We start from the raw sequence: 15,923 nt of genomic DNA on the forward strand, positions 1-15,923 counted from the left end.
AAACAGGTTTTGACTTCCATAATAAACAAAGAAATTAAAGTCCACATCATTTGAAATTTACTTAAAGCAAATCTGTCAAGATCTAAGACATTCGAATTCAACTAATATCAGATCTAATGAATCAACACATCAGAAGTTATGACAAGTAACAGTAGGTACGGTAACGTTAACCGAACCGTGTAAATGATTAGATTAGATTATGATTTGAGTAAACGACTTTTCTGTCTTTTTCACCCACAGAATTTTAAAGTACCCTTTTCACCCAAAAAATACTTTTCATGACACTTTCCCACCAATCCTGTCAATCGTCGACCGATTCTGGCATTGTTGTAACCCCAAACCACACCACTCTTTTCCTTGATCATTACTCACCAAAGCCCATCAAACTTCACTCCCGTCGACTTCGCCAATCGTCAACAATTGAACTATTAGGGATTGCGTAATCACCCTTTCCATGTCAAATTCAGACCAATCAAGACATCCAAAATCCAATCTTCCACCACCAAAAGACTCAACGGTGCCCCCTCTTCAAAAGCCCCAACATGATGGATAGAGTTTGGCCTCTGTTAGGTGCCGAATCAGAAAGTGTATTTTTTGGGTGAGAAAGTTAGTATTTTTAAAGTTTATGGGTCAAAAAGTAATTCACCTATTATTCGGTTGGAAAAAAAGTCGTTTAATTCGTTGAAACAACTGACACGGTCCACTCTTACTGACCCGGTACGACACCATGTCAGCAAGTAAAGAATACATTTATTGAAAAACTTAGAATCACTGCTTAGTAAAAGTGAAGATCTCATAAAATCGAATAAAAATCTTTAGTAATTTTAACAAAAAATCAGATTTTAGGTTTTTTAATATTTATATTTTTACCAAAATCAGGTTTTGATTCCATAATAAACAAAGAAATTAAAATTAAAACCATTTGAAATTTACTGTGAGCAAATCTTTCAAGATCTATGACATTAGAATTCAACTAATATCAGATCTAATGAATCAGTTTCAGATCTACACGTCAGAAGTTATAACAAGTAACAGTAGGTCCGGTAACGTTAACCAAACCGTGTAAATGATTAAAAATCAGATTTTAGGTTTTTTTTTTTAAACGTATATTTATATTTTTTCAACCAAAATCAGGTTTTGATTCTATAATAAACAAAGAAATTAAAATTAAAACCATTTGAAATTTACTTTAAGCAAATCTTTCAAGATCCATGACATTCGAATTTAACTAACATCAGATCTACTGAATCAGCATCAGATCTACACATCAGAAGTTATAACAAGTAACAGTAGGTCCGGTAACGTTAGCCAAAACATAACGTCTGCCGCTTAGAATCACTGTGCAGTATACTGAAGATCTCATAAAATCGAATGAAAATCTTCAGTAATTTTACCGAAAAATCGCAGATTTTAGGTTTTTAAAATTTTTTTTGGGAACAAAATCTTGATTGAAGATCTGAAACTGGCAGAAACCAAGGGACGGTTAATTTCATTAGAAGACCTGAAAGGAACCGTACCAAGCGGCGATAGAACGGGAGAGAAACGACAAAAGTCCGGTGAAAGCGTACGATGTTGGAGAAGTCACGAGGAGCGGCGTTTAGGGTTGTTTTGCTATATGCGTACAATACAGGACATTTGCTGATATTTATAGGCCAAAAATACTTTTACTTATCTGAGTCGGTTGCTATTTTTTTATAGTTTATTACTCGCGTTTATTTAATTATGTCCCCAATGTCCTATCCTTATTCCAAGTACAAACGCGCATGTGTTTCTTTCTTTTCAAAATCATATCCTAAAGTGGAAAACTTTTTAAACTTTATATCTTTATTAATTAACAAAAAATCCCAAATAATTTTTTTTATAAATTAACAAAAACATCATCACCTATCCATAATTATCAGATTTTAGCAATAACTATCGGTAGTGACCAGAATTTGTCACAACAGCGCACTACCGACTAGAATTGGCTGTTAATGCAACGGTCTGATATTTTCTAGCTAAATTGACGAACGACTGGCCAGATCTGACTGGTTATGCGTCATAAAACTAGATTTCAATGGTAGTGACTGAAATTTGGCCACTGTGGGTAGGTGGGGGTATTTTATAAAAAATTTATATATTGGGTTTTTTAGTTAAATTGACAAACTTAGGGGTTTTTTTTTATAAATTTTTAAATTCTACATCGTAATAATTGCCCGATTCTACTTATCAATAATATTTCAAAAATATTATTCAAAATAATAAAATAAAAATACCCATAAACTTTCTTCGACAACTCTAATATGACAACTTATAATAACTCTAATATAGTTGTTCACCATTAATTGGTTCGTAATTAGATAAATAAGATTCATATGAACTGATCAATTATGAATTATCACATTAAGATTGTAAGAAAAAATTTATAAAATTGAGATATAAGTACAATATTATTACATCTAATAAATTTGAATGATATTGCACTCACGATCTCATATCTTTATCTTATCCATTTTCTCTCATAATTTGAACGTTACAGCTCATAAGTACTAAATCACTCAACGACGCCTATTATGAATTGATCAGCTGCTACCTTTTACGGAGTTGGGGAAAATTTATCGGAAGCGATCTAAGCATCTTCCATTAAATTTATGATTTTCAGTGAAGTAGATGTCCCTACGCGCGCCTTTTGGCGCTTGTAGTGATGTTTAGTTGCCACACTTGTTTCGTTTTCCTGCCAGGTAATACTCGCTGTATCACTTTACTTTAAATAAAATATTTCTTGATTCATTAATATCCAGAGTTAAAACACCTTTTGGTGCTTAAGGTTTGGCTCAAAAATAGTAATGTCCAGTAAAATCGGAAAATAGTACTTAAGTCCTTATCAGTTAAAGTCTAAAATACCACTGATCTATATAATAATTTTTCTAAATCTTTAATAGAACTATCAATTAAGAGCTATTTTCTAGTTATTAAATAATTTTTAATGTCAATTACATAAGACAATATTAGGGGTATTTTAGACTCTTAAAAAAATAAACAGTAGTTAATTTAATAAGGACATAAGTTTTACATTAAAATTTTACTAGACCTAAGTTACTTAGAGCAGACAACATGGGTGGGTTTCATTTTTTATAAAATTCTATATAATGAAAAATAAAATTTTATTGAAAAGTCAAAATAGAAATTTATTCCATGTTTGAAGTGTTGTCACGCGCTGTCGTGACGCTAGGACTTAACGCTCAAGTAGTCAAATCGAATAAATTAACCAACTATGTCTCTCTTCTTGATGTAGGAATATCTCCCTTCGTAATTGGGATGAATGGTGACGCATCCATTGCCGTCATTGAAAAAGTTCAAAGAGAAAGTCCTAATTGGCAGTGCCCCGTGCCAGCATGCATACAAAATAATCAGTTTTATATGCATATATATATTTTTTTTCTTTATGATTTTGAAAAAATCTCAGTCCTTAGATTCTTCTTCATCCTAGACCTGAACTGGAATAGCATCTTCATCGGTACAGTAATCTCATTTGCATATCCCTATTTGTAACCATATATTCAAAATTAATTAACATTTTTACTTTCACTGTTCTTATTAATTCATCCACTTGGACCTAACACGTTTAGAAAATAGGCATAAAGTTAGCTACCAACCCATTTTGTCCAAACTCTTTAAAGCAAAGGACACTCCTGTGTTAAATTATTAATACTGTACTGTTTTTAATTCCCATTTTCCACTGCATAAATGTCTCAGATTTGGAGATACTTCTTTCCAACAGAGAATATAATAATGTAGAGAGCATGAAAATAGAAGATGAAGAGAAGGATTATTGTTAATGGGCACCAGGATCTGAATATATTTTTTTTTACAAAATTTTATATTATAATTATATAAATTAAGAGCATTAAAGTTTGGATATTGTATATGTCTTGTTTATGAATACATTTATTAAATAAATGTGCAGTATTTATAAATAGTTTTTGGTAGAGTACATTAAATAAGCAATTGCAGCCTTCGGTGGTTGAGTGACACGCGCACGAGTACGACCATCCCAAAAAATTGAACATATGTTATAAAGAGAACCAGATTCAGTGTGAAGTGTGGCACGCAAGATAATACGGTGTCGTTGATTCACATCACGCACATCCACGCGCGGCCTTACTCTGTGGCTCGTAAGTAACGCATCTTGCCATTAAAAGAATTAATAAAGTAACAGAGAATGTTCCTGATTGGCAGGGTGCCGTGTTTGGCACTATGGTCGGCTAATCCTCTTGTGAAGTTACTAAGTTGTCCTTTGTCCTTCACCAACTCCCACCCATTCAGCTAGACCTGGCAAACGGGCGGGTGTACCCGCGGGTCAACGGGTATCCGTACCCAACGGGCGGGTACGGGTAATACATATCTCGACCCGTAAAAAATTAACCCGTACCCGGCCCGCCCGTGACTTTTACGGGTGGACCGGGTACTACCCGCGGGTACCCGCTGACCCGCAAATTCAAAATTTAAAAAAAAAAAAACTGCTGAATCAGAATGACTTGTCTCGTCCTCTCACTGTGACACTGTCTCACATTTCACTCAACTCAAACCCTAATCTAAANGTGACCGTTGCCAGCCAACGGTTAAAAAAAATATATATATAACCGTTGGCTGCTGCAAAACTTTTTTTTTTTTAAATAAATTTTGTAGAATTTCATTTTAACCATTGTAATTTATGTTTATTTTAAAATTGATAGGGGGTTTTATGTAATTGTGCAGGGGACTACATTGCAAAAATCCAAAAAAATTTGGGCCCAGGCCTAGGACCGGTCCCAGGCCTGGGCCTTGGAGGAGGGCCCAGTGGAGGGCCTTGGTCCTAGGACAGGGTTTTGGGACTGGGCTTTTGGGCCCAGTCCCAAATGCCCACCTCTACCAGCGAGTACCCACGATTGAATTTAAAAAAAAAAAAAATTTTAAATGCAATTTAATTTACTAACAAATATTCAAAATTCAAATCAGTAATAACAATTTACAAAGAACAAAACAAACCCTAAAGTCAAACTCACAACGTAACTCTTAGACTACAGTCATAGTACACACTCAACTCTCTTCTCTCACGCAGTAGCAGCATGCTCACGGCTCCTTCACAGCTCACTCACGCAGGACGCAGCCACTGTCGGAGCTCTTTGTCGCCGACGAACGGTAGCTCCCAAACCCAGGAGTACACACTCAACTCTCTTCTCTCACGCAGCAACAACACACTCACTCATAGCTCACTCACACAGCCATGGGCAGAGCTCACTGTTGCAGATGAACGGCAGCTCCCAAACCCAGGCTATCGTCAATGGAACAACATCAGCTATAGCTCTCATCTCACTGTCATTCTGCTCCGACGACTCTAAGCTCAGTCTCAACTCTCTCGAGCTCACTCATGTCGAAGAACAGCGGCTCCCAAACTCAGGCCATCACCAACAAAACAGCAGCAACTATAGGTCTCCTCTCACTCTCATTCTGTTTCGACGCAACTCTCAGCTCAGTTTGAACTCTCTCACCTTGTCACGTCGAAGAATGGTAGCTTTTGCTCGCCTTTCACTCTCATTCTCTCTCACTCCAATGTTGCCTAACTCTTGGCAACAACTGTCACTCTCAGAGGTAAATGCTTTCACCAAGTTGGCAAATGCTTTGGGCAAACAAGACAATATATTTAACTACCATTATTTGCACTGTGAGAATTGAGTTTTGATTCATTATTTGCATTGTGACTTTTAAGTTGTGAGCATTGAGTTTTTGTATGATTTAGAATTTCTATTAATGTTAGAATCATTATTTGCATTGTGATTTGTGAGCATTGAGTTATTGGAGCTGAGGAGTATTGACTGTTGAGTTGGAAAAATCCAGCCATTTGGTAGGGTTGGTTTGCTTGTAAAATATATGAGAGTGTTTTGTTTTTATTTTGGATGAATTGTTATGATTGGTTAATTAATTTAAATATAAATACTCCGTTGTGTTCTTTAGATTGGCTTGGCATGAAGGAGTCTACAGATTTATTTAATGAGGCAACAGAAATGGCCCGTAATGTAGCCGTAGGTCAACCCCCTTCTAGTGGTAGTACTATTTGTCCAAAAAGACGTAAAGTTTCAGATGTTTGGGGTCAATTTACAATATATATGGAAGACAATGGGAATGTGAGGGCAAGGTGTTTGATTTGTAGTAAGTCTTATGCATATGGTAGTTACACTCATGGGACTAAGAATTTAAGGTGCCATATGGAAGGTTGTCCTAAACATACCATTAGTAGTATAGATCAAATGATGATGGATTGTGATACTAAATTGAGACATTTGAGGATTTCTCTAGAAATTTATCGTGAGAAGATGGTAATAGGAATCATAAAACATAATTACTCATATTCAATAGTGGAGTATGAAGGAATTAGGGATGTCTACATGTATTTGAATCATGAAGTTAAGCCTTATACTAGAAACACCGCTAAGGTGGATTGCTTAAAGATATATTATAGGGAGAAGGAAAAGATTAAGCTTGCTTTAGAAAGGGTTCTAGGTAGAATATGTTTGACTTCTGATATTTGAAGTTCTTGTACTACTGATGGGTATATTTCTTTAACGGCTCACTATGTTGATGAAAATTAGGAGTTACAAAGTAGAATTCTTAATTTTTGTCGTATTCCTCCTCTACACTCAGGGGCTCTTTTATCAAAAATAGTGTATGATTTCTTAAAAGATTGGGGGATTGAAAAGAAAGTCTTCTCTCTTACTTACATTAGACAATGCAAGTAATAATGATAAAATGGAAGAAATTTTAAGGAGTCAACTTTGTGTGCAAATTGCTTTATTATGTGGTGGTTCTTTTTTGCATGTGCGATATTGTGCATATATCTTGAATCTTATAGTCCAAGAAGGGTTAAAGGTTAGTAGCATGACTTTAAATAAGATTTGTGAAAGTGTGAAATATGTTAAAGGAAGTGAGGCTAAAAGAATCAAGTTTAGAGAACTTGTTAAAAAATTTGGTGTGATAAGCTCATGGGAATTCCGCTTATTTAATGCTTGAAAGTGCGTTAATATACCGTCGTGTGTTTGTTCATTTGTCACTGATAGATCCCAATTTTAAAAGTTGTCCTTCAGATGAAGAATGGGATATGGGGTGAGGATTTGCAAGTTCTTGCAACCATTTTATGACATCACTACTTTTTTTTCGGGTTCCCAATACCCCACAGCAAACCTGTACCTCAGAAATGTGTGAAGAGTTCAAGTGCGTTTATACAAAGAGATGGAAAATGAGGATGAAGTTGTTAGTACCATGGCAAGTCAAATGAAAGTAAAGTTTGACAAATATTGGGATTCTTATAGCGTTGTGTTAGCAATTGCAGCATTTCTGGACCCACGTTTCCAGTTTGAGTTTGTTGAATTTTGTTACAAAAAAGTTGATAGCCCAATAGTTGTATCAAGAAAGTTGGAGTTGGTCAAGCAGGAGTTGGTCAAGCTTTTTGCTGCTTATGAGGGTCTAAGTTACAATGAGGTTCCCGGCGATCCTTTGTTACAGACTAGTAGTCCTAATATCCTTGGAGATGATATTTGTGTAAGTCACTACTCCCTAAATATTTTTATGTTCTTGTGATTAATAAGGTTTTGTTTATTTTGTAATTTTGCTTTATTAAATTTTAATATTTAAATGGTGCAGGAATTTGACTACTACAAGAGTGACTTTAGTGCTACTAAGAAATCCGAATTAGATATTTATTTGGGAGAGGCAAGGTTTGATCGTATCAAATTTTGCAATCTGGATATCCTGGACCATTGGAAGTAAAATAGTGATCGATACCCGATACTTTCCATGATGGCTCGTGATGTGATGAGTATGCCAATAATAACTGTTGCTTCGGAGTCCAGTTTCAGTGTTGGTAGCAAAGTGCTCAGTAAATATCGAAGTTCACTTTTACCGGAGAATGCAGAGTCTTTGATATGCACCAGGACATGGATTTCTGGATATGAAGTTAAAGGTAACATTTTAACTTATACTTCACATGTTTTAATATTTTAGTTTGTTAATATATCGCGATAGTTAACTTATATTTTGTTAATTGTAGAAGATGAAATTGATGATGCTCAGCTTGTTGTGCCATTAAGCCAAGTGCCAACGGAGAAGGAGATTACAGAATCAAGGGCGGCTTCTAACGTCGTCAATGTGTAATAGACTTTGTTTGTTTAGTGTGTTTGGCTAAACAATTCTATATGTTTAATTGTTTGGTTAAACAATTCTCCAGAGATATTTCATTTTGCTAGGTAGGGAAAGGGCAATCACAATTTTCAATTCATTTAAAATTTCTCCTCAAAATCTTTTACATTAAATTACAAAGTAAAGCAAGAACAAGAGATTTTATCCCAAGCTCTCTCCATGAATTACGATATAATTCTCATAATTTTAAAAAAAAAAAAAAATCACATTATATCTTAAAAAAAAGTGATACAAATTTAGCTTCATAAATTTCATCAAATTTCTCATACAGCAAGTTGAATATCTCCTAAATCGAGCTCCGCCGCGATCTCCTCCAGCTGCTTCTTCACACTCATATCAATCAGCTTCGACCCAGCGTTCCCGTACCTTATTGTGAAACCAGCCACCAAACTCGGCTCAATCACCGTCTTTATCCTCACATTCTTTGCCCCGGTCAGCTTCTGCACCTGCTTCGCGATCTGCGCCAAGTGCTCCGACTCCAACTTCACCACCGAGCTCACCACCGCCGATTCGGTATCCGTTAGGCTGTTGTACACCTTCTCGAACTCCTTCACTATGTCCTTGATCGCGTCGACTCTCTTGGCGTCGATCAAAATGTTCAAGAAGTTCGCCGTGTGCGGCTGCAGCGCGGAGGACTTGGAGATTTCGTCGATGACTTGTCGTTTCTTTTCCGGGTCGATGGTGGGGTTGGCGAAGAAGTCGTAGACCGATTTGTCGGCGAAAAATTTCTCGATCTTTTCAATGTCGGCGCTGGTGGAGTCGAGAGTGTTGTTGGATTTGGCCACGTCGGCGAGGGCGGCGGCGTAGCTTCCGGCAACGGTGGCGGACATTTTGACGCCGGTGAAATTACGGCGCGGGGCGGAGAGTTTGAGAATGAATGGGTTTTTGGGGAGGCGGAGGGAGGGGGAGAGGAGATTGGATTGGAGGGAGAGAGCCGTTGGGGTTTGCTGGAGAGACGCCATTGATGGAGAGTTTGAAGCTCTCTCTGTGTTTGTGTTAGTGTTTGTGAGAGAACGAGTGAGTGGTGAAAGAGGATTGGATTGGGTTAAGAGGGAAAAGGAGGGTGGAGACTGAAACAAAGGAGAGGAATGGAGGGTGGGGATGAAAAGGATTATCTTGAATGTGGAAAGATTGGGGAAGGATAAACCACTTATATTTTGAGAGATAACGGAATGACACGTGGACTGAGTTGAAGAAATGCAATCTTATGTGGTAGGGGTGTTCGGTCCGGTACCTTGTATTTTTTGAAGGAATTGGAACCAGAACCAATGATTTCTTAAATTTAGAATCAGAAGTGAAATCGACGGTTTCGGTTCCTAGATATCTAGAACCAGAACCTATAACAATGATTCTGGTTCCGATTCTGGATACCCTATAAAATTACAAGGACCCCCCAAAAATTTTTAAAATGGCAAAAAAACCCTAAAAAACTTATAAATACTCCCCCACTTCGCACTTGTTAACAAAAATAAAATTACAAATTATAAATTCAAAATTACAAACTCCATTACTTTGTAAAGATAGATTCTCAAAAGTCAAACCAACTTACTTTAAATGTTATGAAATATAAATATAAATATATTCATGTTACTTTTTCTACAAAAGTATTTATTAACCCTCATAATCTTTAATTTTATTTTATATTAGTCTCGGTTCTTGGTTCCTGGTTTTAGTTCCGGTTCTTAATTATAGGAACTGAAACTGGAACAGCATAGTAACGATTTCAAAAGTTTAGAACTGGAATTTATCCGTTGACAGTCAGTTCTGGATAGAAATTAGAACCAAACTTCGAGTACCCGTCGATTCTAGTTCCAACATGTTCTTTTCAACACCCCTAATCTTATGTGTGACTTAAATATGTATTCCAAAGTTAATTTCGTTTTTCTGTTTTTAGAAAATATAATTTTTATTTAAACAAACCGTGAGAGAAGGAAGAGTATAAGGGTAGTTTAGTCAAACATTTGTGTAATATAACAAACTTTAGTACATGGACTCTCTGGTCCAAAAAAAAAAGAAATCTAAGTATGCGTTTGGCTCCCTGTTTTTATCCATATTCCCAATCCTATTCTCCAAATAATGTTTGGCACACTATTCCAGAAATATTACCCTATTTTTTTTAATTACTTTTAGACCTCATAAGGTTATTAATTTCACTAAATGCCCCCTGAATTTTTTTTTTAAAAATTAACAAAAAACCCCCCATCAACCCAATTTGTCAGATTCCGGCAACCACCGTCGGTGATAGCCGGAATCTGTACAACGGCCTAAATTCCGACCATAAATGGCCGAAATTACACCGATCTGGCCTTTTCCGGCAAGATCCACCACGGATCTGGCCGTCAGCGACGGCCAAAGAAATGGCCGTCGTTGACGGTCAACGACGTCCAAATCTTGGCCGTCGTTGACCGAAAACGACGGCCACATCTTTGGCCTTCGCTGACGGCCAAAGATGGCCGTCGTTTTGGCCTTTCCAGCCGTCGACGGCCATAACATGCCCTTAGATCTGGCCTTTTCCGGCCAGATCCGTGGTGGATCTGGCCGGAAAAGGCCATAATGATGCGTTACGGCACAGATTCGATCGGTCTGTGCCGTAACGAAATTTTCCGGCCAGATTCCGGCGGTGGCGGCCGGAATCTGACACTGCAGGTGGTGGGGGTGTTTTTGTCATTTTATATAATAGGGTATTTAATTAAATTAGTAAACCTATGGGCTTTTTCATAAATTTTTCAAATTTACCTTGTAATACTCCCCTATCCAACAATCCAATATTATCTTCAAAATCCTATCCAAAATACTACACCAAACGCAAAATATTTAGTTGTTGTAGAACCCGGGTCAAATCGGGTTGTTGAACCCGAATTCTGAGTTAGTATATTCAACACGTATTGTCGTTTGAGCGGCGGCCGCAAAGCCAAAAGCTTCTCACTGTATTTGAATTGGCTCGGAAGCCAGAACTCATAGACGATCACACCTCCGTATTCACAAGAACGCACCTAAAAGATTCGTTTTTTTTCTTACCTCAACCCACTGTAAGTTTTTTTTAATTTTCTCAAAATGGATTAGTTTCTGGGTTCCACAATTTTTTTTTTTTTACGTGAAGTGTTCGATGAAATGACTTAATTAGGATAATAAGTGATCAACAATTGTTAGGATAGTTTGTGATAGTTGGTAATGATCAAATATTCACCTGGGGTTGGTTTCATTGTTGTTTATAAAGAAAAAGCTTTGTGGGTGTAGTAATTTTGTTTTCTTAGTTTCTAGCGGTGCTAGTTGCCATTAAAATGAGTTTGATGTGCCTTTCGTTGTAGTTTTGGATGATTTTTTGGATTCAAGTTTTGGGTGATTATTATTCTTTTAAAAAAAAAAAAAAGAAAACAAGTGTCGTCTTTATTACTAATTTTAATTGTTATTTTGCTTTTATTTATCTGCCTCTTTTGGTTCATTGTCTACTTCTTTGTGAAACTGAAGGCTTGGGAAATCTTTTTCTTCATTCATTAGGAAAAGCACTTTTAAAGAGAAAGAAGATGAGCAATCCAGACCATGATGAAGACGATCAAGGCGAGGTTTTCCTTGATGAATCTGACATCATACACGAAGTTGCAGTTGATGATGAAGGTACTTTTGCTCTCTTCCCTTCAACTTTTACATTCTTTATACATACTGATACTTATAATTCTCAGTTGATGTGTGCAGAGCTTCCTGATGTGGATGACGATGAAAATGATTCTGATGTTGAAAATGCAGGTATGAAATTTACTCTTGTATTAACATTTGCCAGCTTAGAAAGGTGCTTGTCTTTGGGGACTGATTTTTTTTTTTTTAATCTTTAATACTAATTGAGAATACTCAATTCCTTTATTCTTTAATGTATATTTGGTGTTTCCAGATCAACCTGATGATTCGACGCACATATTCACGGGTCATACTGGTAAAGATGCTTCATTTTCCTTTTAATTGTGTGTGTTTTAATTTTCAATTGATTCTGAATTCTCATTTTATTTCGGTAACTTGTTACATGCAGTTGGCTATTTCACTTAATATAAAGCTAATATGTACACTGATTGACAAGGTTTTTCATGTTCATTAGATTTGGTTGATCATATTTACTGAACAGTGAGAATTTTGATTTAGTTTGAATAATTGTAAATATTAATCTTGAGCTTTCCTTTCTCTTTGGAAGTCTTGTTTTCCATTGTGATAATGGAGTTCAAAGTAGCTTCAGAACTGACAGATTGTTTTGTCATAATATATGCTATTTCTTGTATTATGAGTGAGAAAATTTAGTTATGCAGTATTTTCCTTCCCTTTTTCTTTGTAGGTGAAGTTTATGTGGTTGCATGCAGCCCAATGGATGCTTCACTAGTGGCGACTGGAGGTGGAGATGACAAAGGGTTTCTTTGGAGAATTAATCGAGGAGATTGGGTTTCTGAGATAAAAGGTAGATAAAGATGTAACAACAACAGTACAGAATGGTTGCACTGTTTTCTCTTCTAAGTTATTTGTTGTTGGCTCTGGAGATTTGTGACTGAAACCAAATCTTCTTTCTTTTATTAGTTGGTAAAATGATAACACATGCACGTGTTTTACTTTTTTCGTCATCACTTTTTTTTATTTGTTCCTCTTTGTTAACTTCTATGCAGGTCATAAGGATTCCGTGTCTAGTTTGGCTTTTAGTACAGATGGGCAGTTGCTTGCTTCAGGAGGCTTTGATGGAATTGTTCAGATCTGGGACACATTGTCTGGAGAACTCAAATGTGCACTTGATGGACCTGGAGGGGGCATTGAGGTATATTTATTCAGGTTTTGACTGATAGTGCCATTCCCTTTGTTGGAAATTAAGCATTAAATATATTACTTCTCAGTGGGTTAGATGGCATCCGAGAGGACATGTATTATTGGCTGGTTCAGAGGATTCAACTATTTGGATGTGGAATGCGGATAGAGGTGCCTATCTTAATATGTTTTCAGGTCATGGTAGTAGCGTGACTTGTGGTGATTTCACCCCTGATGGTACAAACTTTAAATCCTTTTTTTTTCCCTCTTTTTTAAGGCTCTAGTTAATTATGGCTTTAATAATTTAGTTTATAGCTATATGCTTACCTTCTGTTGGTTGCTTAAGGTAAAAAAATCTGTACTGGTTCTGATGATGCGACTTTGAGGGTATGGGATCCAAAAAGTGGGGAAAATCAAGTCATAAAAGGTATTAATTTGTACTTCAGTTTGACATTTTATGTGGGAAATAGCAGGTAGAGGCAATGCATGTCACTTCTATTAGCTCAATTCGATCACATCTACAGTGTTCCAAGTCCATCTTGCTTAATGTTGTTCTGTACTAAAAAAAAGTGATGGATGGATGAGTAGTTTCTATTGGACATATTCTTTGCTTTTTAATAGTAACTCATTTTTATTGATTTAATTTTTATTTTTATTTTTTTGAATTTTACTCTCTACAGGTCATCCATATCATACCGAGGGGTTGACATGCTTGACCATAAGCCCTGATTCAACCCTTGTTCTTACTGGTTCAAAGGATAGTTTTGTCCATTTGGTCAACATTACAACTGGAAAGGTTTGTAATTTTATGCTCCACAGTTCAGTTGTGTTATTATTATTATTTATATTATTATTGTTATTTTGTAGGTGTTCAAATTGTTAGATTAGTGTTAGTATCATGGAGTGGGTGCCTAAAAGACTTAAGTTTCAAACTGTGCTTCATACAAGTTGATTATTTACTTTCAAACTCAAGACCTTTTTCATATAGTATGCTTGGAATAATGATTTAAAAAAAAAAAAAAAAAAAAAGAGCATAGGGTTTATTGTCGGTCACCTAGTGAATTGAATGTCTTCAACTTACTATCTCCTAAAGATAATTAAATTTCATCTCCATTAATTTATCTTTTTGGCGTATGAATGAACATGGACTTTATCTACATTGAAATTCATTTGCATAATTTTGTGTTTGCTTATAAAATTTTGTTAAATGGATTTTAGTGGTTGTTATTTTCAATCAATAAGCAGGTTGTAATGGGCTTGTATGTATCATCAACAGGTTGTAAGTTCTCTGGGTTCTCATACAGATTCAATTGAATGTGTTGCATTTGCCCCAAGGTATGTTAGTTTATTACTAAATGTCTCTTCTACACACACAGAGGAAGATGAAATGAAAGTTAACAAGCTTTGAATATCAATTAGTGAATCTATCATGCAGAAATGCACCTTTATCTACCTGCAAAATGATTACTTTTCTAATTTGATGGCTTCTGTACGTGTCAGCGCGCCTTGGGCTGCAACAGGTAGCATGGATCAGAAACTGATTATTTGGGATCTGCAGCATTCATCACCCCGCTACACTTGTGACCATGAGGTCTGTTTTAGTATTAGTTCGTATCAGTATAGAGACTCGAGGAATGAACACGCAGAGCACTTAAGTAATTTTGCAGGTGTTATTGGAGAATCAGCTGGTGGTATAAAAGAAGTGTCAATTCGGGCAACTCAGCTGGAATATCTAGGCCATGTCGTGTCTGCCAGGGTGTAGCAGTGGATCCACCAAGATAGAAGCATCACAAATGGCCAGAACCAAAGGACATCAGGGCACTCAGAGGATTTCTGGGGCTGACAGGCTATTCCGCCGTTTTGTTCCGATTATGGTAAGATAGCTCTTCCACTCACTGCACTTTTAAAAGGACTCTTTTGCCTGAATCCAGCAGCTCAATAGGCCTTCGAGGATTAAAAAGCATCATGACTACATTCCTTCCTAAGGATGCCCATTTCACCAAGAGTTTGTTATCGGACAGATGCCCGGAAGTGGATTAGGGGCAGTACTGATGCAAGGGCGGTCGATTGCATCTCAGTAAAGGTTGTCCTTCAATTCAAAACTAAAGTAAGCCTATGAGCAATTATGGCTGTGGTAGGGCTCGAAAAATGGCGGCATTATCTCCTAGGTCAACGTTTTGTTATCAGGATAGCATCGGAGTCTACATTTCCTAACCGACCAGAAATACTAAGTGAAAGTCACAAAGTGGGTTATATCAACATATGAGCTAAATTTCATCATCCAATATAACCGGGACCACAAAAGCAGCAGACGCCCTTTCCAGTGTTCGAGCCAAACTAGTATCATGCTATTTCGATGGGGTGTTTTTCGGGACTGACAGCCTTGAGGATGCAATACACAAGATGCCAAGTTGCGAATTATCCAACAGCTCTTGATTGACCCAAACAGTCACCCTCGTTTCGATTGGTAGGACGCCATTTGATGTACCATAACTGATTGGTTTTACAAAATCGGGCCTCACATTCATCAGATTCAGAATTTCATACTTCACCGATTAGAGGCCATTTTTGATTTTTCGGACATACAAACGAAATCGAATGTGTTGTTTTGGGAAGGAAGAAAAACATCAAGGCATGTGTGCTGTTGCAGCATCTGTCAATAGAATAAATCGATGCTTAGTCCAGCAGGTTTGCTCCAACCTTACCTATTCCTCACCAAGTGTGGGATGATGTTTCAATGGATTTTATTATGGCGTACCCAAAGCGCATGGGGTCGCCACTATTCTGGTCATAGCTACCGGTTCACCAAGTACAACCATTTTGTCACTCTTAAACACCCATATATGCCAAGATCGGTAGCAGACCTGTTTATCCTAAGGTGTCAGGGTGCATGGATTTCCGAGAACTTGTATCCGATCGAGATAGGGTTTTCATGGTAA

The 15,923-nt window shown here is 36.8% G+C and overlaps 2 protein-coding genes across 2 annotated transcripts; one reads left to right on the top strand and one right to left on the bottom strand.

Annotated features, from left to right (window-relative positions):
- Positions 1 to 8,402: 8,402 nt before the first annotated feature.
- On the bottom strand, positions 8,403 to 9,319 carry LOC116116679 (ATP synthase delta chain, chloroplastic-like). Its single transcript, XM_031402723.1, has one exon. The coding sequence runs from the start codon at positions 9,171 to 9,173 to the stop codon at positions 8,475 to 8,477; it is 699 nt and encodes a 232-aa protein (XP_031258583.1). The 5' UTR covers positions 9,174 to 9,319; the 3' UTR covers positions 8,403 to 8,474.
- Positions 9,320 to 11,092: 1,773 nt separating this feature from the next.
- LOC116116602 (angio-associated migratory cell protein) lies at positions 11,093 to 14,746 on the top strand. The gene is made up of 11 exons (XM_031402667.1): positions 11,093 to 11,240; positions 11,710 to 11,826; positions 11,905 to 11,955; positions 12,098 to 12,139; positions 12,530 to 12,649; positions 12,852 to 12,997; positions 13,074 to 13,221; positions 13,331 to 13,411; positions 13,665 to 13,780; positions 14,261 to 14,319; positions 14,485 to 14,746. The coding sequence occupies exons 2-11, from the start codon at positions 11,736 to 11,738 to the stop codon at positions 14,744 to 14,746; spliced, it is 1,116 nt and encodes a 371-aa protein (XP_031258527.1). The 5' UTR covers positions 11,093 to 11,240; positions 11,710 to 11,735.
- Positions 14,747 to 15,923: the final 1,177 nt, after the last annotated feature.

This window comes from Pistacia vera, unplaced genomic scaffold, assembly GCF_008641045.1.
Source record: "Pistacia vera cultivar Batoury unplaced genomic scaffold, PisVer_v2 Contig78, whole genome shotgun sequence".
Lineage (NCBI taxonomy): Eukaryota > Viridiplantae > Streptophyta > Magnoliopsida > Sapindales > Anacardiaceae > Pistacia > Pistacia vera.